At 42.2% G+C, this 24,826-nt stretch overlaps 1 protein-coding gene across 1 annotated transcript; it reads right to left on the minus strand.

Moving 5' to 3' along the window:
* Positions 1-19,437: 19,437 nt before the first annotated feature.
* On the minus strand, positions 19,438-23,754 carry ESX1 (ESX homeobox 1). The gene is made up of 4 exons (XM_055338077.1): positions 23,678-23,754; positions 23,164-23,487; positions 22,032-22,077; positions 19,438-19,785 (listed from the first exon to the last, which is right to left on the minus strand). The coding sequence occupies exons 1-4, from the start codon at positions 23,752-23,754 to the stop codon at positions 19,438-19,440; spliced, it is 795 nt and encodes a 264-aa protein (XP_055194052.1).
* Between the last annotated feature and the right edge of the window lie 1,072 nt (positions 23,755-24,826).

Here is a 24,826-nt window from a genome sequence, read left to right on the forward strand (position 1 = left end):
AAGGGAACATAAAATTACTTCTGATTTTTAAGAAGCAGGATAAATAAAATAATGAGCCCATTATAGTTTTTTTTAATAAATTTATTTTTTATTGGTGTTCAATTTGCCAACATATAGAATAACACCCAGTGCTCATCCTGTCAAGTGCCCCCCTCAGTGCCCGTCACCCAGTCACCCCCACCCCCCGCCCACCTCCCCTTCCACCACCCCTAGTTCGTTTCCCAGAGTTAGGAGTCTTTCATGTTCTGTCTCCCTTTCTGATATTTCCCACTCATTTTTTCTCCCTTCCTCTTTATTCCCTTTCACTATTTTTTATATTCCCCAAATGAATGAGACCATATAATGTTTGTCCTTCTCCGACTGACTTATTTCACTCAGCATAATACCCTCCAGTTCCATCCACATCGAAGCAAATGGTGGGTATTTGTCGTTTCTAATGAGCCCATTATAGTTATAGTACACTTGTGAGGCATTAAAGCTTTATTATTATTTTTTGCATTAAAACTTGCTTTGATCACCTTGCTAGACAGAGAAAAGTAGAATTAGTTACTGTTTAAGCTGAAGTGTGTTTATTCTTCATATCTCACATTAGAATTACTAGCTCTAATAGATTTGGGGGCCTTAAGTGTCTTTCTGTCTTCCTTTGGGCAGAACCAAGTCAGCCATTTGTAGATGGGCTTGTCCTGTACAAACCAACAGGTGGATTTCATGTGTTAAGGATGCATGAAAATAATATGAATGAGCATGAATGAAAATAATAACCAGGGGCACCTGCGTGGCTTAGTGGTTGAGCATCTGCCTTTGGCTCAGGGCGTGATCCCAGGCAGGGTTCTAGGATCGAGTCCTGCATCAGGCTTCCCGTGGAAAGTCTGCTTCTCCCTCTGCCTATGTCTCTTCCTTTCTGTATCTCTCATAAAGATAAAAATGAATAAAATACTTTGAAAAAATAAGAATCTGACACTAAATAGGTACATGTTGGCTGGATATCTGCCAGTACCAACAAGAAATTGCCAAAAAGGAAGGTCATAAGTGATCAAGTGGTAGATCAAGTGATCTACCCAGAAGCCTAAGGTAACAAGAATCTGGAGTTATTGTATTGTATGTTTATGGAGCTTCAGGCAAGACTACACTATTCTCCAGGTTAACTTCCTCTGCCAGCGTCTTGCACTGAAGGTAGCTGGACAGGGCCCTGGAGGAATGATCAGGCTTTTGTCCCAGGCATTGATTTACAACAGGAATCAACAATTGCTCCATTGTAGGAACTGTTATCATCTCTCCAGAAACTAGAAAATTGTAGGGGGTTTTCAAACCTAGACCTCCAACCCTTAGGTGAGCTTAGTATGCTAAGGCTAAAAACTTGGAAACAGTCAAATTCTGTGCTACAAGATGCCATCTTTAAAAGGAAGGAGAGCCAGTGGTTTTCTTGTTCTTGACTGTTCTGGAGAACTGGGAGAACAGAGTTGTGTTTCTGGTGGGAGGAGCCCTCCAGGCCTTCTGCTGGCCACATGTGAGCTTGTGGGTTCCTCTCAGGTATGTTGGGTAGGATGCTCCTATCTTTGGTTCCTTTGGGAGCTGGTTTCCTCACTATCAACTCTCTTCCCTCCTCCAGAAGGGCTGTGTTGGCTCAACTCAATTATTGGAAGAGCCTGGCTTCAGTTACCCATTTTTTCCCCAGCATTTGCTCTACTCTGATATCACAGGACTAATTGCCCACTTCACATTCCAAGAGTTGGGAGAGGCCCCTCTGGGATCATTTAACTCCATCGCCCAGCCAGGGCATATGTCCAAGGGAAAAGTCAGGCAGATGATTCTTTTCTGTGACACGAGGTAAAATAAGACTCTCATTCTCTCTTCAGTCTCCCTGCCCCCCTTCAGTCCCCAAATTTCTGTCACTTGTACTGAACAGACTGTGTTCTATCACTATACTTCATTATTTGGAAACCACCTCCCTCCACTTCCCCAAACTGAACTCCCGCAAACAGTCACAAAAAGTATTCTTTTCCCCCAAGATGTCATTAGATCTAGACCTCTTTTGGGTAGTTTTCATTCCCTATTGCTAGCTGTGTTTAGACATTGTTACATTGCTATGAAAGCCCTGAGGCTGTGGCTTCCCTCCATAACCACACTGTAGCCAGAGAGAGTTTCCTAGAACATAGGCCTCCTCTAATCAAAAGGCTTCAGTAGGGACACCTGGGTGGCTCGGTGGTCAAGTGTCTGCCTTTGGCTCAGGCCATGATCCCGGGGTCCTGGGATTGAGTCCCGCATTGGGCTCCCTGCAGGGAGCCTGTTTCTCTGCCTCTCTCTCTGTGTCTGTCATGAATAAATAAAATCTCAAAAAAAAGCCTTCAGGAACTCTACATTATTAACAGAATGAAGACAAAACTACTTTGATAGGCATTCAAGGCCTCCACAAAATTGTATTGTATGAGAGTGTTATTTCTCAAATACTGTTCCCTCCTTCCTTCTCAAAGATGCTCTGAACTGTCCTGCCTCTGTTCCTTTGTGCAGGCTGCTCCCACTGCCAGTAATTCTCTACCATCTTTGTCTTTGTCAGTTGAAATCCCATTTATCCTCCAAGGTGCAAGCAACTGTCCCCTCTACGCTGAAGCCTCCCCCAATCCCTCCATTCAAAGTAATCACTTCCTCCTCAGGATCTTCCAATAATATTCTTTGGCAATTTTGGTAGCACTTGCCTGATATCTTGCTTGATATCTGTCTGCTACTGGAGGGCAGAGACGAAGTCTGCATTGTGTCTGTAGCCTCTATAGTGTCCAGTATGGAGTCATTGAACTCTGGGCTGTCCGTAACAGGCCTGACAAGGCTCTGCACAATCTGGCTTTTGCCTGATACCTTAGCCATATCTCGAGCCACTTTCCTCCTTTCTGCAGGTGGACTGGCTTTCTGTCAATTCTTCAAGAATGACAAGTGCTTTCCTATCTTGGGGCTTTTGCCCACTGTCCTCTGTGCCTGAAATGCTTTTCCATCCATTCTTCATCTAGTTAACTCCTAAGTCATCCTTCTTTTTTCTTAATAATAAATTTATTTTTTATTGGTGTTCAATTTGCCATCATACAGAATAACACCCAGTGCTCATCCTGTCAAGTGCCCCCCTCAGTGCCCGTCACCCATTCACCCCCACCCCCCACTCTCCTCCCCTTCCACCACCCCTAGTTCATTTCCCAGAGTTAGGAGTCTTCATGTTCTGTCTCCCTTTCTGATATTTCCTACCCCTTTCTTCTCCCTTCCCTTCTATTCCCTTTCACTATTTTTTATATTCCCTAAATGAATGAGACCATATAATGTTTGTCCTTCTCTGATTGCTAAGTCATCCTTCTTGCCTCAGCTTAAAACATCACTTCCCAAGGAAGCCTGCCCTGACCTCTCAGAGGAAAAAAACTACACTGATCACCCTGTTAGACATCCCATAAGCTTGTAGTCACAGAAAAAGGAGTGAATGATGGAGAGTGGATGTCTCAGAACATATCCACTCTTGCCCGACACCCCATGACTAGGAAATGCACACTAAATGCCTACCCTTTGGGCTGTCAGTCAGGAGGGGTTACTTTGAGTTTGAAGGATAACACACACACAAAAAATAAATAAAGGATAACACAAGGGACGCTTGGGTGGCTCAGTGGTTAAGCCTTTAACTTTGGCTCAGATCCTGATTCTGGAGTCCTGGGATGGAGCCCTGCATCAGGCTCCCTGAAGGGGAGCTTCTCCCTCTACATATGTCTCTGCCTCTCTGTGTCTCTCATGAATAAATAAATATTTTTTTAAGTAAAGGACAAAACAAGACCTGCTCCTTCATAGGGTGCCCTGCCCTTCCCAGCCTATTTCCTTGTCGCTTTGGGCATAATGTTTCTTAAGACTCTCCTAAATTACCTGTTTATCATGGAGAACTGCAGCAAAATGTGTCAGAAGGCAGGGCCAGGTTAGATGGCTTCTAAAGCTTCATTTATTATTGTTAGGCCTCTTGTCTTGGAAACTCATGATGTCTTGGTCCTCAGTGGTCACTGATTTGAGGTCAGAACTAGGTAATAAGAGTAAAAGATAAAGTTAGAGAACCTCAGGTATGGATGGAGGGTAAAGAACAAAGCATACATGGAAGCAGGACTTATACTGAGGCAGATCAGGGCAGAATGATGGCATTCTAATTCTGTCGATTTTGGAAGGGCTTTCCATCGCTTTCTAGTGCTTCTGAGTTGTGAAAATTGCCTAAAATTAGCCTTTTAGGCAGAGGTTACAAATTGGCAGTTGCAGGCTGAATCTGGTCCTCAGACTTGTTTTAATTGGCCACCACAGTGTTGATAAAACATATTTGAATTAGTTGCCAACTTTTAAGGATTGGAAGATTTCATATAAAATTTTTTATTTTTGGCTTCTCTTGAAAAACTGGAAAATCTGGCAGCCCAGCCCCACATTTCCACCCACCAACAGTCAGATGGAGCTGAGTAGGGCCACCCCTTGTGGATGAGACATATTCTTTCTTGGTTCTTCATGGTCTCCATTGGGTTTGCTTCCCTCATGTATGTTACCTGCCTGGCTCTGGAGGCATTTGAGTTTGCAACCCTTGATAATTTTTAAAGTTTTATTATGGAAAATATCAAACACATATAAAAGTAGGGAGAATCATAAGAGGAACCCTGTGCACCCATTACCCAGTTTCAGCAACTGTCATTCATAGCCAGTCTTTTCTTTAAAAAGATTTTATTTATTCATGAGAGAGAGAGAGGCAGAGACACAGGCAGAGGGAGAAACAGGTTCCATGCAGGGAACCTGCCGTGGGACTTGATCCCAGGACTCCAGGATCACGTCCTGGGCCGAAGGAGGCGCTAAACCGCTGTGCTACCAAGCTGCCACATAGCCAGTCTTATTACATCAATGCCCTCACCCATTATCCAACACTCCTACCTTCCCCCCCCTGGATTATTTTGAAGCAAATCCAGACATATTATTTTATCGCTAAATATTTCAATATGTATTGCTATAAGACAGTCTCTTTTTAGAAACAGAACCATAGTATCATTATCACAGCCGAAATATTACAAATTCTTTATTATCATCAAATATCCATTCTACCAACTTTTTAATTCTTCTCCATGTTATTCACCTCATCTGATTTCCTCTCTCTTTCTTTAGGGGGAGGAATAAGAATGGGAAGGGTTGGTCTTGGAAAGGGAGTAGAAATATGAATATGATATTCTGATCTCTAGAAAGTAATAGATGGAATGATTCATTATGTCTGAATAACACATTTATCTCTTTATATCGGGTTTTGCTGTCGTAATTTTATATGAAATAACATAGATACAGAAGGTTAAGTGGGGCACCTGGGTGGCTCAGTCAGCTAAGTGTCTGCCTTGGGCTCAGGTCATGATCCCAGAGTCCTGGGATCAAGCCCCAAGTTGGGCTTCCTGCTTAGTGGGGAGCCTTCTTCTCCCTCTCCTCCCCGCTTGTGCTCTCTCTCACCATCTCTTTTGCTATTTCTGTCTGCTCTCACTCTCTCTCTCAAATAAAATCTTAAGAAAAGTTTAAATGGCTTGTTCAATTACAGAGATAGTAAAAGAGCTGTGACAAGAACTCAGACCACCTGACTTCTAGACCTTTTTGTTGTGCTACATATGAAAGGTGACATGACAGGTTATGATGTGATGAGAGGAGACAGTATAGAGTAATAAAAGTGAACATTTTATGAGTGCTTACTCTGCAGCTACGGGTTATACTAGGTACATAAGTTATATTATTATTATTTATTCCTCTCATCAGTTCTCTATTCTTCCAGTCTTATAGAGAAAGATGCTAAAGAAAGAGACATTAGGTAATTTCCCAGAGACAAATACTTGGAACAAACAATTGGAAGAGTTAGAATTGGGAGCCAGAACTACTAGCATCCCAGTGCTTTAACACTATATTAAACTTGACAGGGCAAGGGCTTTGGAGTTGGACAAACATGACTTTGAATCCTAGTTTTCATTCACTTTATGACTGTGGGCAACAACTTCCTCATCTTTAAATAAGGATAACAGTACCTAACTCTTAGTGTTAATGTGATGATCAAGTAAGATCATCCATTTAAATTATCCAGCACATCACTTGGCACAGAGTGAAGGCTCAATAAATGAAAGCTACCAAGAGGGAATGGTTTATAACAGTACTATCTCTACCAATGTGCCCCAGCAAAAGGAAATTTTATTTCCTCTCTGATAAGCCCCTTAGACTGGTTCCATTTTATGCAATCCCAGCAAAATGTAGTTCATGATCGGTGTTTTAATACATTTTTATATGTGAAATAAAATAAAAGTTTACTTTATACTTTGAAAGAGCATTCTAGTATTAAATATTTTTAATTGTCAAAGGCACAATAGATTTGATGTAGAAATTCCAGATTCAGTCTGCCATGAGCTGGATGGACTCTTGGCTTTTCATCCTAAGAGCTGACTTATCAGATACTTGAAAATAAGTACCTAGTGATGCCAGGAAATGTTTTCTGGACTTGAAGGGAACAATATATGTGTGAGAAAGTCTTGGGATGATGTGAAAACTTTATATCTGATTGACCTGAGGCAAGGCTATAATGGGGGTATGATTTCAAACTTCCCCGTGCCCTTTCCCCCATTTATGAGTAGGAACCCCACAGGTTCCCAAGTGTTTTAGGTATGAAGGCAGAAGTACAAAAGTGGGCAGGCAGGACTAACAAAGCGGTACAGTATGTACCAAGCAGAAGCAACTGACTTCTAGAAAAATGTCTCCTATGTTCTGGGAGCCAGAAAAGGCAGGGGCCAGTGCCAGGCCTGCTATTTTTAAATGGCCTCAAGGAAAGAAGGCTAAGGGCAGACAGCACTAGGTTCAGTGTAAGGAGACTCCATTGCACAGCTCTCACTTAGCTGATGTTTCAGATTCCTATGGCTGCTGTAATGTATTCTCACATACAGTGGCTTAGAACACATATTCAGGGACGCCTGGGTGGCTCAGTGGTTGAGCGTCTGCCTTTGGTTCAGCTAGTGATCCCAGGATTCTGGGATGGAGTCCTGCATTGGGCTTCCTGCATGGAGTCTGCTTCTCTCTCTGCCTATGTCTCTGCCTCTCTATCCGGGTCTCTCATGAATAAATAAATAAAATCTTTTTTAAAAAAGAACACATATTTATTATCATACAGTTCTTTAGGTTAGAAGTCCAGTATGAGTCTCACGAGGCTAAAATCAAGGTATCCGTGCCGTGTTCTCTTGTGGAGGCTCTGGAGACTACTATGTTTCCTTGTTGTTTCCAGCCTACATTCTTTGACTCCTAATCCCTTTTCTCCATCTTCAAAGCCAGCAATGGCCATTTGAGTCCTTTTCGCATCTCATCACTCTGATCTCATCTTCTGATGCCTTCTTCTTTTACTTTTAAGGACCCCTGTGCTTACATTGGGCCCAGGCTGATAAACCAGATCATCTCCCTATTTTAAAATCAGCTCATTAACAACCTTAATTGGATCTTCTACCTTAATTCTCCTTTACCATGTAACATAGCATATTACAAATTCTTGGGAATAAGATATGGACATCCTTGGGTATGTATTAGTCTGCTTTCACAGCTACTGAATGTTACAGAGAGAATTGGCCCCTCTTATTAAAGAAAAAATATATTAGGGACAGTTGTGAGTTTTCAGCGATACTGACAGAATATTTAAGATTCGGGTGTTATTTGTGAAATGGCCCACTATGGCTCTCTTCTTGAATGGGAAGACAACCTATTTGTAAATATGACAATCTGCTCCCAATGACTTTCTAAATTTAACACAATTTCAATTAAAAAGGAAAAATATGCAAGAAAACAAAAGAATATTCTGAAGACTAATAGGTAAATATTCGTTTCGCACACATTAGAACATAAGTTACAAAGCAGTAAATGTTCCATGCTCATGGATTGGCAGAATTAATATTGTGAAAATGTCAATATTACCCAGGGCAATATACACATTTAATGCAATCCCTATCAAAATACCATGGCCTTTCTTCAGAGAGTTAGAACAAATTATTTTAAGATTTGTGTGGAATCAGAAAAGACCCCAAATAGCCAGGGGAATTTTAAAAAAGAAAACCATATCTGGGGGCATCACAATGCCAGATTTCAGGTTGTACTACAAAGCTGTGGTCATCAAGACAGTGTGGTCCTGGCACAAAAACAGACACATAGATCAATGGAACAGAATAGAGACCCCAGAAGTGGACCCTGAACTTTATGGTCAACTAATATTAGATAAAGGAAGAAAGACTATCCATTGGAAGAAAGACATTCTCTTCAATAAATGGTGCTGGGAAAATTGGACATCCACATGCGGAAGAATGAAACTAGACCACTCTCTTTCACCATATACAAAGATAAACTCAAAATGGATGAAAGATCTAAATGTGAGACAAGATTCCATCAAAATCCTAGAGGAGAACACAGGCAACACCCTTTTTGAACTCAGCCACAGTAACTTCTTGCAAGATACATCCACAAAAGCAAAAGAAACAAAAACAAAAATGAACTATTGGGTCTTCATCAAGATAAAAGGCTTCTGCACAGCAAAGGATACAGTCAACAAAACTCAAAGACAACCTACAGAATGGGAGAAGATATTTGCAAATGACGTATCAGATAAAGGGCTAGTTTCCAAGATCTATAAAGAACTTCTTAAACTCAACAGCAAAGAAACAAACAATCCAATCATGAAATGGGCAAAAGACATGAACAGAAATCTCAGAGGAAGACATAGACATGGCCAACACGCACATGAGAAAATGGTCTGCATCACTTGCCATCAGGGAAATACAAATCAAAACCACAATGAGATACCACCTCACACTGGTGAGAATGGGGAAAATTAACAAGGCAGGAAACCACAAATGTTGGAGAGGATGCGGAGAAAAGGGAACCCTCTTACACTATTGGCGGGAATGTGAACTGGTGCAGCCACTCTGGGAAACTGTGTGGAGGTTCCTCAAAGAGTTAAAAATAGACCTGTCCTACGACCCAGCAATTGCACTGTTGGGGATTTACCCCAAAGATACAGATGCAATGAAACGCCGGGACACCTGCACCCCGATGTTTCTAGCAGCCATGTCCACAATAGCCAAACTGTGGAAGGAGCCTCGGTGTCCATCGAAAGATGAATGGATAAAGAAGATGTGGTTTATGTATACAATGGAATGTTACTCAGCCATTAGAAATGACAAATACCCACCATTTACTTCAACGTGGATGGAACTGGAGGGTATTATGCTGAGTGAAGTAAGTCAATCGGAGAAGGACAAACATTATATGTTCTCATTCATTTGGGGAATATATATAATAGTGAAAGGGAATAGAAGGGCAGGGAGAAGAAATGGGTAGGAAATATCAGAAAGGGAGACAGAACATAAAGACTCCTAACTCTGGGAAACGAACTAGGGGTGGTGGAAGGGGAGGAGGGTGGGGGGTTGGTGGTGAATGGGTGACGGGCACTGAGGGGGGCACTTGATGGGATGAGCACTGGGTGTTATTCTGTATGATGGCAAATTGAACACCAATAAAAAATTAATTTATTATTAAAAAAAATTAAAAAAGCAGTAATCTTTAAGGCTGTGATGCTGGCTCAGAAGTGAAATATTAATCAATGGAACAGAGGAGAGAGATTGGAAGTAGCTTTTAGTACGCATAACATGAACATATGTCAAATATGCAACATAAAACAAGGAGCAAAACTATTTTATATTTAGTAAGCACTTTGAAACAACTGGGTAGTGAAGGGAAAAATTACCTTGGGATTGTGCATCTCCTACTATGGGGCACAAGTGATGTCAGTTGGGATTTTAACTGAGTTAGAATCAGGTAAAATCAAATTTAAAGACTAGAATAGATTAGTCCTTATGAACACGATTATTTGATAAAATATAATCCCAATTGTGGGGAAGAGGATAGTTTGCAGAACAAAAAGCATATAGAATAAGTCAATACTTGTAAAACATGTAAACTTCCTTATGTGACAAGAAAGTATGCATACAACAAAGTACGATTTTATACCTATATAATCAAGCAAAAGTTGTTTTGAAAGATAAAACCCCAATATTCATGAGGCTGTGGGGAAATACATGTGTTGGCAGTGGGTGATCATAATACAGCAGTAACCAACATTTATTATGCCCACCTCCCCCATATAACATTTCTGTGCAGAAGGAATATAGTTTCTCCCATTTTATAATTGAGGAAACTCCATGACTAAGGGAGGTGGAGTAACTAGTCTACCCCCACATAGCTAGTATAGGCAGAACCAGTCTCACAGCATTTTGTTGAAGTCCAAACACAAAGCTCTGTGTTCACTGCCCTGCATGCCAATGAAAAAATTCTTACCCTCTGACTATTGTATTCTACACCCAGAAACAGCTTGAGAAAAAAGTTTCAAAGATAAAAAGGTCTCTATCTCTACACACAAAGATGCTTAGCAATTCGACAAATAGCTATTGATTGCTCATTATCTATCAGAAAAAGAAGTATAAACAGGTTACAAAATATGAATGCAAACATTAAAACAATAAATGTAAAGGATATGAAGAAATGTGGAAAATACTTATGAAATATTGTTTTTCCCCCTCCCCCCTGAAATATTGTTAAATAAAAAATAGAGCACACTATTGGTTAGCCTCTATGTAGAAACAAACAATTGGTTATAGGATGAGATTAAGAGGTAAATTAGGAAAGTATGAGATAAACGGGAAGTTAGGGGAGGCCAGCGCTCCACAGGAACGCAGGTGCAGGTGCCAGGCGGTCGGTCAGTAGCATCGCGCGGGGGTGGGGGTGGGATGGAGGGGGGGTTCCTATGAAAGTTTAGCTCAGCCCAACCCAACCCAGAGAAAGGAATCATTTTCATTTACGTGTCACTGCACACTGACCCCCCCTTTTTAAATATTGTATTTATTCATGAGAGACACACACACAGAGAAGCAGAGACACAGGCAGAGGGAGAAGCCCGTCGACTCGATCCCTGATCTCCAGGATCACACCCTGGGCCCAAGGCAGGCGCTAAACCACTGAGCCACCCAGGCTGCCCGCACTAACCCCCTTTTATAACGGAGTTAAATCGTAGGTCTTGGACTACTCGGGCATTCGCCATTTACTACCCCCTCTTCGCAAGCAGAGACCCCCTAGTGGCCGCTGCGGGTATGAAGAGCGGAACCGGAGGCAGGGCTCTAGGGACGTGAGGGGGGTCAGGGCGGGGACGGGGGGGGGGGAGGGTTAGGAGTGGTGAGGGTGGGGACCTTTTTATAGTCTGTGTCCATTTGAATTTGTCGCCCTTTCCAGTTATGGCACTAATTGTTTAAGAGATTATAAGACTAAAAAAAGAAGATTTTCATCACTAATTTGTTTCTGAAAGGATTTAAAAAAATTAACTTCTTCCTGAATACTTCTTAGTACAGATTTGAGTCCTGACGCCTTCTTGGGATGCTGGCTTTGTCGATCTAACACCTGGATCACCAGGCTTTCTTCTCTGATGATGAATTGTTCTTGCTTTTCATGGAGAGGAATGTCATCAAACTATTAGGCCACTAGATTTACCAAATATTTCCAGAACTCCTGGGTTAGTCAGTTGCAATTCTACATTGGACAATTTCTACCATAAGTGGACAACTATTTCTCATTTGACCTCATTGGGAGCAAATCAACAGCTAGTGGGGACATTCCAATGTCCAAAAGAAGCACTGACTGAAATGGATTGACGTGACCACTCCAGGATATTTTCATTTTAAAGATCTCATGTGGTATGTGTGCAAAAAAAGAGAGAGAGAAGAGCCAATAATGCAGAGCCCAGTGTATGACTTGGACGAAGCATGTGAGTGCTCTGCTGCACACCAGGCTTCTAAGGAAGAAGTTACTTAGGCTTTTGTTCCATTCTGAGGTAATTTTTGTATATCGTGTAAGGTAACGGTTCACTTTCATTCTTTTGCATGTGGATATACAGTTTTCCCAGCACCATTAGTTGAAGAGACTGCCCTTTCCATATTGATTAGTCTTGGCATCCCTGTTGAAAACAATTTGACTATACAGTGTATGTGATACATGAACTGCTTTTATAACTATTGTCAGAATAAACTACACTAATAAACTTAAAAAACCTACTAAAATAGTCACAATTTCAAAACATCAGATTCAAAGGAGTAGTTGGCCACATTCATGCTCTGATCTTGCCTTGCTTTTTCAAGTATGACACTTTCAGATTCCAATGATATTGTGTGTTCACTGAGTGTTTATCATTCAGCCAGAGAAAGGGATCACCCTTTCTCTTTTAAAAAGGAAAGCTTAAAACAGAAAAAAAGGAACCCATTTAAATTGTGCAAGTAGAAGAACAAATGTGAAAAAAACAGATTGATACCTAATAAGTTCCTGATTAATTTGTGTGCAGAAATATTGCATGATGATACATTAAATACATAAAGCATCAGAATACCCAAGAAATGGGGTTGTTCTTAATGGAACTTGCTGATGAATTGAAATTTAACAAGAAACCCATGTTTTTGTGTATTTCTGTTGAACAAAATATGAAAGTATTCCTTAGTTCATTTTCTCCTGAAATTTATTTTTAAAAATTTTTTTAAAATTTTTCTTCTTAAATTTAAAGAGGGATTCAATGACCTTGGTGTTCGATTCAATGATTATGGTGTACATCAAAGTGACAAAGACTGGTTTGAAGTCTACCATAGTCATTTTTCAGATGTGTCATTTGGGCCAAGTTTTTACCTTACTTTTTTCAAAAAAGATTTTTATTTATTTATTCATGAGAGACACAGAGAGAGGCAGAAACATAGGCAGAGAAAGAAGCAGACTCCCTGTGGGGAGCCTGATGTGGGACTCAATCCCAGGACTCCAGTATCACTACCTGAGCCAAAGGCAGATGCTCAATCACTGAGCCACCCAGGTGCCCCTTTAATTTACTTTTAAATTTTTAAAAAGTTTTTATTTAAATTCAAGTTGGTTAACATATAGTTAGTTAATATATTAGTTTCTGTTGCATAATATAATGATTCAAGGAGGGCCTGGCTGGCAAATCCGGAAGCGTGTGCAACTCTTGATCTTGGGATTGTGATTTTGAGCCTACTAGCCTATGTTGGATGTAGAGATAAATTAAAAAACAACAACAATATAGTGATTCAACCAGTGCTCATCACAAGTGTCCTCTTGAATTTCCATCACCTATTTCACCCATCTCCCCATACACCTCCCCTCTGGTAACCATCAGTGTATTCTCCATAGTTCAGAGTCTGTTTCTTGGTTTTAGCAGGTTGTTTAACCTCTTTGTGTCTTAGTTTTCTCATCTGTAGAATATCAATAATTGGAATCCATGCATATTGCTCAGCACAGTATTTGGCATATTGTCAACCTTCAGAAAAATTTAGCTGTAAACTGTATCACTGTTTATTATTGTTAAATGTGTTTTTTTTTATTTTAAAATTTAAATTCAATTTGCCGACATATAGCATAACACCCAGTGCTCATCCCATGAAGTGCCCTCCTCAGTACCTGTCACCCAGTTACCCCATTCCCTCACCCACTTCCCCTTCCACAACCCTTTGTTTGTTCCCCAGAGTTAGGAGTCTCTCATGGTTTGCCTTCTTCTCTAATTTTTCCCACTCAGTTCCCCTCCTTTCCCTTATAATCCTTTTCACTATTTCTTATATTCTGTGTATGAGTGAAACCATATGATGGTTGTCCTTCTCCAATTGACTTATTTCATTCAGCATAATATCCTCAGTTCCATCCACGTTGAAGCAAATAAATGGTGGGTATTTATCTTTTCTGATGGCTGAATAATATTCTAATATATATATATATATATATATATATATATATATATATATATATATATCTTCTTTATCCATTCTATCCATTCATCTGTTGAAGGGCATCATGGCTCCTATTATTATTAAATGTAAAGCACTAGCCTGAGTACAATGTGGGAATCAAAAAAATAGAGGGATTTGCTTCAACGTGGATGGAACTGGAGGGTATTATGCTGAGTGAAATAAGTCAATCGGAGAAGGACAAACATTATATGTTCTCATTCATTTGGGGAATATAAATAATAGTGAAAGGGAATATAAGGGAAAGGAGAAGAAATGTGTGGGAAATATCAGAAAGGGAGACAGAACACAAAGACTCCTAACTCTGGGAAACGAACTAGGGGTGGTGGAAGGGGAGGAGGGTGGGGGGTGGGGGTGAATGGGTGACTTGTACTGAGGGGGGCACTTGATGGGATGAGCACTGGGTGTTGTTCTGTATGTTGGCAAATTGAACACCAATAAAAAATAAATTTATTATTAAAAAAACAAAACAAAACAAACAAAAAATAGAGGGGACCCAGTTGGAAGCTACAGGTACTACTGTGCAAGTAATGGAATCAAAAATTGCATCTACAAATGGTTAAATTATGAAGGTTATTGTCAAATGAGTGATGCATACCTCATGCATATAGGGATTTGGGGAGGAGAGGTAACAGGAGGGTTGGCAGGATTGAGAAAGGGAGGAACAATGAAAGGAGGAGGAAAAGGCAAGAGAGAAGTGATCAAGTACTGAATGACTGGGCTAGAAAAGGAAGGAGCACAAGGGCATGGCACAAGCAAAGGTGTAGGGTCAGAAATGAGTGTGACAGGTTCTGGGTTTCTGCTGTGAGGTCGTAGTGCCTCAGAGTCATCATTCCAGAGGTCAAAATTCCTTGCTAGGAAATTAGTAGGCAATTATACTGCATGTGTGCTAATCCCTGGGACTTTCTCTAAGTGATTATATGAAGCCTGACACAATGAAAACAGTGGGAAAAAACTAAAATAAAAAAAAAGACTTTCCCAGATTTGCTTTTTTCCTGCAAAAAATATACAATCCTGATACACTGAAGCTTGCTTCCTGCAGATGTGATTTTATTTAATTGAGATATTGGTGAATAATATTATAAAACTTAGCAGTATTGTGTGTGGAAGGACAAGCTATACTTGTGCAGAGGTCCCTGAAATGTTGTGGGGAAGCTATTAATAGACTTATTACAAATATCATTTGCATTTTACCTATGGACTGAAGCTTTCCAATGGTTTCCAGGGGAGGAAGTAATAAAGAGGAGTCAGGTGAGGTGAAGGAACCTTGATTTGTGGGCTTGGCTTTCTTGTTACTCTTTGACAGTGACCTCATGATTTATAAAGATGACTTCCTAATCTCTTCATCCCACACATTTACTAGAATCACAGACATTACCAGCCTCCTTACTTTCTGTTTGGAATGAATGGATTCACCACCCTCTAAAACAGTGTTAAGCAGAATTATGAGGCTATAGAATACGTTCCCCTATGGAAGACCAGACTTGGCCAAAGGATGCATGAAGTCTAAGCCTCTGTGTAAAATACACAGAAGAACCAGTTCAGCACGCTGCAATGTATTTATTTATTTTTTATTTATTTTTTTAAATTCTTTATTTTTTATTTATTTTATTTTTTATTATTTTTTTAAGATTTTATTTATTTATTCATAGAGACACAGAGAGAGAGAGAGGCAGAGACACAGGCAGAGGGACAAGCAGGCTCCATGCAGAGAGCCTGACGTGGGACTGGATCCAGGGTCTCCAGGATCACGCCCTGGGCTGCAGGCGGCGCTAAACCGCTGCGCCACTGGGGCTGCCCCTGCAATGTATTTATGATTTCCCTGTCAGAGTTGAGGTTTTGAAATGGTAGGTGGGCCCGTGGAATTCACTGGACATCCTTGGAAATTCCTTCTGGTTGACATGAAGCAATAGTATCCTGGATGTCTTTTATGAGGTGCTGGGCCTGGGGACTTGGGTCAGGGGCAATCACATAGTAGGACACCCTCTCTGTCCTGACTTTCCTTTGGAATATTTAAATCTTGGTGAGACCCCTTAAGATGCTCAGTTGAGGTAAATGAAAATGGAGATGAGCGGAAAAGACAGAGAGCAGCCCCATTGCTTTATCTTATGATGGGAACTATGGAAGTAGCTATTTGGGGACTGATTTGCATATTAACCAGAGTTCTGTTTTTTCCTTTCTTCTTTTTTGTAAAGCCCAGCTGGCTAGGGCCACCACCTTGTGCCCCTGGCTACCTCCCAGAAACCCTACCCAATTTGCCACTGTCCACCTACTACCCAGCTTCCTACCCTGCAGCGACATCTCAGGGCTCAGCCACAGATGCAGGTTTCTTTCTCCCCTGGGTCCCCACAGCCTCCTTTTCCACTCCTGACTTAAAACTTCTTTTGCTTCATCTCTCTTGTCTCCCTTGTTGAAGGGGAACTGGTCAGAGATTCTTCCTTGGTCCCTACCCTGCCTCTTGTTTTTTTTTCCTAAACCAAGATTCCTGGGCCAAGAATAGAAAAATTGTGTTCCAACTCTGCAGTTCTCAGAGGCCCTCATATTGTCTGGGGGCTATGGTTCAGAAGGATCCAGGTGTATCAATTTTACTGCCCATGCCTGGATGCCACGTCTTCAATTACTTGTGTCCCCTTTGTGAAGCACAACAGAATGTACTTTCAGGAGTCTTTTGTATTCCTAGGGTTGAAAAATATTTGCATGTAAATGTTGGGAATCCAGACAGTCTCCATCCATAAGATCTATGCTTTGCATGGAGAAGCATACAGACCATTGGGGAGAGTTTGAAAACTAAATTTGCACCATTGCACCTTGTGTCCTTGCCTCATAGCATTGCGGTGACATCTGAGGAGGAGAGAGTGTGACATTGATCAAGGCAAAGCATAAATAACCGCATTTCAAATTGAATACTAATTGCATAATTACAGTTTCCAAACTATTAGCCTCCTTTACAAAAAAAGTTAATTCAACCAAGCCCAGAGCTGGCTGTTTCTTATGAGTTGTGCTGCCAGTTGGCAGGCACAACTTTGCAAGGAGATTGTGAGAAGTGAGGGTTATTGTAGTGGAAGCACACTCGGCCTTTTGTGAGGAGGGTACAAACTGTATCATTCTCTCAAGCCCCTGCTGTTCAGCGTTCAAGAGTGGACACCAGGATACTGCATGCTTCAGAGGAAGTTGCTTACTTTTCATAGAGGTGAAATGGCCCAGTGCCAAGACTTGGGGAGGAGCTTTGAGTTTGTAACCCCTTGAAGGAAACAGCTCTGGGAAGATGGAAGTGAACAGCACAGTAGCTGGGGAATCCCAGGCCCCGGGAAGGGCATGGCTGCACAGAGCTTGGCCTTCTCTGGGATGAACTGTGCCTACTCCTTCAGGCAGGCCATTCCATTGCTCATGAAGGTGTGTGTTTCCTCATCAGTAAAATCAAGGGAATGGGCTGGACGACCGTGAAAGCCCCCTCCAGTTCTGGGAGAATGCAAGGGTCTGTCTCTTCTTTAAGCTCAGTGTCTTCTAGAAGAAAGGCACTTTGCTTGGAAAAGTGGCATGAAATGATGGGACTGGTTCCCTGTCACTGCCATCCTTTCACTGCAGGAATTGTAAACGAGTTTGTCTCACTTGCCAAATTGATGAGGTCTTGTGTGAAAATACTTGGAAGGAAAATGAAAAAGTGCCTATGAAGAAGAGGAGCTGTCTGAGGCAAGGGTTCATTTGCTTTGGGACATCCTATTGTATTGCCTAGGTGGGAGGGAACATTAGAAGAGACCCCGGTCAGAATAATCTCCATAGGCATTCTTAGAAAGATGGTTATGTGATAATGGTTATGCTTTGATATCATTTGCCTGTAGCAAGTGTCCATTCAAGGGTAGAGAACCCCAGTTTATGAACTACTTTGTACTGACTCCTCCACTTCTGCTAATAGGAGGCCCTGATTTAGAGGATTCAAATTAGACAAGGTTGAATTTACCAATCAGGAGTTTCAAGGAATAACTCTTAGGGTGGCAGGGCTGGATGGGGTCCTGGAACTTTTGTTTATTTGTACAGACCCTGATTTTCCAAGAGGGTTTAAAGCATTCAGGGACCTGATGTTTAATAAGAAGGAAAGTGGTCAAGAATGGGAGAGAAGAATGATTGTGTTTCGAAACTGGCAAAAAAAAAAAAAAAAAGAAAGAAAAGAAACTGGCCAGGGAGGATGGCAAAGGGCATACAGGTGTATTCCTGGATATTCCTCCCTCCCAATCACCTCCTCACTGTGAAAGTCCTACATTAAATACAACTGCTTTGCTGATGTTTGACATCCCAATGTGTCAAAGGAGGGAAGAAAGAAAGGAAAAGTATTAGACAATCGTGCAAAAATCCAATGCTTTCCCCCAAAAATAAAGCCTCCCTTCAAAGTGAGAACATGTAACTGCTATGAAGCTTGTCCTTGGGGCCTCCTCTCTTCCCAATCCACCTTCTGTGAGAGGAAATTCTGGTGTCACTGTGACACCTTTATCTGAAGTCACTGTAGTCATTTCATAGCATGACTGTGGTCATAAAATGACTGTACATGGATAGAGATTGATCAAAATCAAAAGTTCTACTGAAAAGAAAGTGATGTTTTCAGAATAGTGATCCTGGCCTCCTTCTTTCTTTCATTTTTAGTTTTTGTTTTCATCCCTTGGCAGTTTTACATGAACCAAACAAAGGTGTGCTTCTTTTCAATGAGTGCTAATTCTGGAACATGGTTCAGAGGACCATTTCTTGGATGCTGAGGGTGACAGAATATACTTGAAGGTGTAACTGTCTGCTTCTGAGCTTGGGAAACTACAATAATAGCCTCTCTTGTACTGGGGGTAGGGATTAGAAAACAGAGAAGAACCCATTTCTGACCTTAGTGGAGTCCTTTCTTGTGTCTTTGAACTAGAATGATTCCTATTCCTATCACTTCCACAAAATGGAGAGCAGTGAGCAGCCATTTGGAGTTTGACTGCCACATTCCCTTATAGCCTAGATGGATGCTTGGCTGTCACATTGTCTTAACAGCCCTGTGAGTAGCCTCTTAGGAAGTTTCCCTTAGAGTCCATGGCTGTTGAGCTCCTTGACATGAATGGAACATGGCCCTGCCTGGAAACACCCTGCTCTCTGATTAGTGACTTATCCCTTCTGGTTGTGCACAGGGATGTGCTCCAAACCCAGCAGTGTGAGTATGAGGATTGTTGAAGATAGGGGTGGATTGTGGAAGGAAAATGTGTGGTTGCTGGAAACCAGCATGGGCACTGAAAACTCGGTGATATGCATTGCCTATTGATGGTGACTCAGGACTCAGGGTTATTGTTATGAAAGGAAGCCTCTCTGACATTATTTTAATGTCATTCCCTTAATAATTCACATGCATACCCAACTTATCTCATTTGGCACTCAAAACCAACAGATTAATCGCAACTTTATTGAAAATACAACATGCACTACAAGAACAACAGGCATTGATTTTGTTGTTATTCAATTCATTTAACAGATATTTAAAGAATTACTCAATGTTGTGCAATGCAGTTTTTATCTGGCAGAAAAAGTACTTTGGGAAATTTGTCATAAAGACTATACTTCAGAAAATGGGACCTGCGAAATGACCATTGATGACAGGGGCCCATGCCATACCTACGGGGGCCAGAGCAACGGGAGGCACAGGTGGTGGGGGAAGCATAGGCATCATAGGTGGCCCAGGGGGCAGAGGTGGCCCAGGGAGCACAGGTGGTAGGGGTAGCCCAGGAGGCATGAGCCCCCGAGGCACCAGAGGAACACATCTCCATCCTGGCTCTAGAATAGGGAGTGCAGGATAGGGCCCATCAAGGATCACCCCCACAGGATGGCCCAAGGCAACAGGGGCCAGATTTCTAAACATCAGGGCTCTCTGGTGTCTTCTCCACTTGGCTCTTCTGTTCTGAAACCAAACCTTCAATCAGAGAGGGAAAAGGGATTAGTTTAGTACACTGAGCAGTTAATGTCATAATAGAAAACACACAATATGCAATCCTGGCATTGAACTTTTAAATGGCAGTGGGAGAAGTCATTTCCTTATTGCTAAAATATCTTAGGAAAGCAAATCACATACCTCCCCTCAGCTAATCCTTAGAGCCATGGCTAGTCCAGCCTTGGGCACATTAATTTGTCTCTCTTCCCATTTTTAGTATTCTTTAATGTTTCTTTTTCCAGGTCTTGGATGTAGGTCTAACTGATAGAGTGCACTGGCTCCCTGATGTTGCACTGGCAACATCATTTGGCTCATTTGGGAGAGATTCCAATGTATCAGTGGTCCAATCTCAATCTCCCTAAACATAAGCAAAGCCCACATCTGGCAATTTTTGGTATGGCCAGTATTAGATCCATATTCCCAATACTGGTTTCATAAAAGAGGTCTAGTATGTTTGCAAAATGTGTGTGGGGGAAGCGTCTATTCAATTTCTTGGGAAGAAATTCATGCTGTAGAGCTTGAAAGTATGTGAGAATGTAGTCTTTTCCCTTCAGAAATCCATTGAGAGGACTATGTAAACCCGGGGGGTGGGGGCTGGGAAGCAACTCAGCAAACTTTGTTTTTCTTTTCCTCTGAGATTACCTTGCCTGCCTGAGAAAGTAGAGGACTGTCCTCTCTATCTAAGACCAGGTATGACTCTTAGTTCAGCATGTGGTATTAGAATGCCAGCATTCAGTGCCTGATCTCCTGCATACTACCAACAGAAGTGTAGCACGTTTCCATCAATGTACTTGGGACAAAACTACCATTATATATATAATATATATGTATATATATTTGGGGGGATATTTCTTTGACATACCTATGATTTTCTATGACTTCAAATATTCACTTATTTGATCCTCTGACCAACAAATGAATAACTTCCTGAAAAGTGCTTTAAATTTACACAAGTAAGAATCTGGCCTGAAATGAGAGCACCCTCAAAATCAGATTCCAGAAAATAAAAAATCCTTTTCAAAATAATACCACCAAAAAAAGCAAAAAAAAAATAGCTTAGAGTGTTAAAAATTCCCCAAGAGAATATTCATTTATACGTTTGGTAGTCTCATAAAGTTGAATTTGTGTGGCATCAGCTATGTACATATTTGAATGTATACAATACTTCTCCAAACGTTCACCTTTCCTTAGGTCAGTGGAACTTCATTAAATATTGTTCCCTTTTTTTTTGTTCCATTTGTTAAGACAATTTTCCTTTCCCCATTACTACCATATTTCTAATATTTCACCAATGTTTTCAGGCTGACATTAAAGTCTTCCAAAAAATTAAAATGTAAGGCTGTCACTCTCTATGCTGCTTTACAAAACACTTAAAAAATGGTAGTAGGACCAGGCACTTGGACTTTTAAGCTACCCTCCCACCCCAGTTTCAGTTTATTAAACATATATTATTTACTCATGCACTGTGTTATGTGTGAATTACTCCTTCACTCCAATGTCTGAATATTTATAAATTAAGTAATCTAGCCTGGAGCTCATACCTGGTTTTAAATATTTCAAATAATTTAGTATGGTAAACCTTATGACTTAGCTCTTTAGCGCATTAGTTTGTATACTTCCCAGGTGGCACTGAGCCCCAACATGATTCTACACAGAAATATTCCTTTAGTGAGGACTAACATCGTTCATGAAAGGTATCAGTGTTAAAAGGAGATGAACTTTATTGGGGGAAAAAAGTGTGTGTGTGTGTATGGGTGGGTGGAAGGAAGGACATGTGTATTGCATTTTTTTTTCCTTTAGGAAATCCTATTTCCCCTGGTAATGGGAAATTTCTAGATGCTCCAGCTTACTTATCCCATTTCCCACCCCCAAGGCACTTAATGTTCAAAACTTATTTGTTAAACATGGAAAGGCAACAAAACACATCAACTTCAGAATGTCTGGGACCAAATTTCAAGTATGTTTTAAAATGGCTGCCCTGGGCAGCCGGGGTGGCTCAGCGATTTAGTGCCGCCTTCAGCCCAGGGTCTGATCCTGGGGACCCAGGATCGAGTCACACGTCAGGCTCCCTGCATGGAGCCTGCTTCTCCCTCTGCCTATGTCTCTGCCCCCCTCTCTCTTTCTCTCTCTCTCTGTGTCTCTCATGAATAAATAAATACAATCTTTAAAAATAAATAAATAAATAAAATGGCTGTCCTGCACCAAATGTTCTTTTAAGATTTACTGACCTGTACTCTGGCTTCAGTCAAATTCAGACGGCCTGCAATCTCTTCTCTGAGGGAGGAACGTTACAAATGTTCAGCATTTGAAGTTGTGGATAAAATGAAGTATATCCTGTACATTATTTCTATACCCCCACCCAGTGTAGCTTTCTGTAATACAGCTTGAGGCTTGCTTTAGGCAGTTTTCTCACGGACAACTTATCTGTATTAAATCAGTTAGAAAAAGGGAATCTATGTGAAAGTTCCTGGTAGTGTGTCAGTTAGTTGAATATGAGTCAATTTTTCAGTTTGTGGGACAGCTGAGAACAACCCTGGAAATCTTTTCTTGGAGGTCCCTCTGTGAAAATAAATAAAATGCCAAAAGCCTTTAAAGCGGGGTTTTGACCCAGAGTGTTTCCAGGGTTTATTGTAAAGGGAGAGAGAAATTCTCAAGGAGGAACTCCAAACCATTGGCTGAGCGCTCACTGGAGATTCTTTTTTTTTTTTTTTTTGTTCTTTGGTGGGCGCAGAACCAGAAAGAGTGCTCCCAAACCTCTCATCCACACGTTCTGATACCCCTTTCCTGCTGGGCCTGAATAGGCCTGCTTGTTTGTACACTAGAGGATGGGGGATTGGAACCACTAGGGCTCCAGGGAAAGCAAAGGAAGGGGAAAAGCTCGATGGCTTTAAAAAACTCTAGACACTCTGCGGCCAGGAAATAGCGCTCCACGTGGCAGGGCCAAGACTACGATGAGGCACGAGAAGTGCTGGCTTCGTGTGCAAAATTTCAATTTTTTTTTGGCGGGGAAAATACTGAACAACCACGACTAATATTTTAATGCAATACTCAAAATAGAAAAATTAAGGCAAAAATTCATGAGGAACAGATTAGCAAAATTTTAAATAAAAAAATTGGGATCAATCCGTCCTCCCTTACTTGCTTCACCCTAGTTTTGCTACTGCTGTCTCGTGGCCCTGCAAGCTCTAGTATGCACTGTTCCAACCCCTGACAGCAAGGACGGACCCTGACGCCCTCGAATCCCCAGGGCGGCTTTTGGCTCAGGAGAGGAGGAATACGGTCCCAGGAAAAGGCCTAAGACTCCATGGGATGGGCCTGAGCCCCCTGGAGAACTGAGCGCCTAAGGAACAAGACACTTACCGCGCGAACAAGTCAGGGTACTGAGTGCGATGGAAAACGCCCTCCAGCTCCTGCAGCTGCAACTGGGTGAATGCGATGCGGCTGCGGCGCTGCTTTCTCTCCACGATCAGTGGCCCCTCCACGGCTGGGGGGGCCGGCTCCTCCTGCTGCTGTGGGAGCTCCAGGCCATAGCCAGGGCCGTCCTCCTGGTTTTCGCCGTCCAAGAGATTCGGCTCTCCGGAGCCAACATGGTTTGCGGCCGCCGCTTCGCGCTCAGATTCCGGCCGTGCATCCTCTTCTCCTCCCATTATAACCGACGAGTTGGCTCCACGATTGGCTTCACATCTGGGAAAGGAAGAACGCAAAAGAGAGGCCCGAGCGTCGGAGCCCACGGTGAGTGAGCTGAGTAGATATGGGGTCGCAAAGGAAGGCAGAGGTGAAAGTCGTGCAGTGGCCCATCCACCCGGCCCTCCCAGGGAAGTTTCTTTCCTGGAGTTTGCTAAAGCACCTGCCCCTATCTAGGCACTGACCATACTGTTCTTCCTCTTCCTCATTGACACCCAGGTTGCGGTAGCCGGTGTCGTAGTGGCTGCTCCCGAAATTATGCTCCATGTTCGCAGTGCTGTCAATGAAGTCTAGAGAGTCCACAGACTATTCTCTGGGGCTCGCGACGATTCTTGGGTGGCGCCGGGAGCTGACACAAACTACCCAGTGAGGTGCCCTTCTGGCGCCGGGACCTCTTCTGGCGCGGATTCTGAGGCTTGCGCGCCTTATATAGGGGGCACGTTGCCTGCCTCAGGTTCAAAGTGTACACCCTTGCGTCGGTTAGACGCCCTCTGTTAGCCTTCACGTTACCTCTAGTTCGTGTTGGTGGGACCTGATGGGGGCGTGCTTGCGGCCAGGCCGGGTAAGTAAAATAGGGCGAGTGTTTGGGAGAATGGGCATGCTTGTGTGGAGAACTGTAATTCCAAATTGCAATTTAACTGACTAATCTCAACTCGGATGAAATATTTAATTGGAAGATTAGGCTGTGCTGGATCGAGAAAGCCGCCTTGGGGGGTGGGGGTAAGACTTCACTCTAGGTCTAGGAGTTTGTGGAGAAATGTTTCTAACATATTCCTCCGCGCAATCTTCAATATTCCCCGGATTGTGAAAGAAGCGGCGTCCCTTGCTTCCTCCGAGGGGAAAAACCGGGGAGATAGGGCTGTGGAAAGCGTGGAAACCTCAGCGGCCCAAGCATGCCAAAGCCAAGTTAAGTCTACCTTGCGTTGGGCTCTGAGCCTGGCTCTCTCCTCCTAGAATTTGGTGACTAATGGATAGGACCATTTGGTTCTGTTCTATTTACACCCAAAGTCCTTGTATCAGGCTAGTGATTAAGACGAAACAATTAGCTTGGAGCCTGCTTGCATTGGGTTTTTGCGATCAGATCCCACCAGATCCCACCGTGTATTCCGGGAATGATGGTTTTTAGTTAGGTTTGCTGAGCAGTCCGGGTGCTCACATGCGCGCTGTGAGAAACTCAACCTGCCTTTTTAGAAAGCTCCAAGGACTTCTGATTTTTAGTAATGAATCCACGTCAGATGCAAGTGTAGAAACCTGCCAAGTGCTTAGTGCATCCAAAACTTCCTGTGCTGCACGGGCTCCTTCCTTCAGTTCCTGGCACGTGCAAAATTCACTGTGCTTC

Source organism: Nyctereutes procyonoides, unplaced genomic scaffold (assembly GCF_905146905.1).
Source record: "Nyctereutes procyonoides isolate TBG_1078 unplaced genomic scaffold, NYPRO_anot_genome, whole genome shotgun sequence".
Lineage (NCBI taxonomy): Eukaryota > Metazoa > Chordata > Mammalia > Carnivora > Canidae > Nyctereutes > Nyctereutes procyonoides.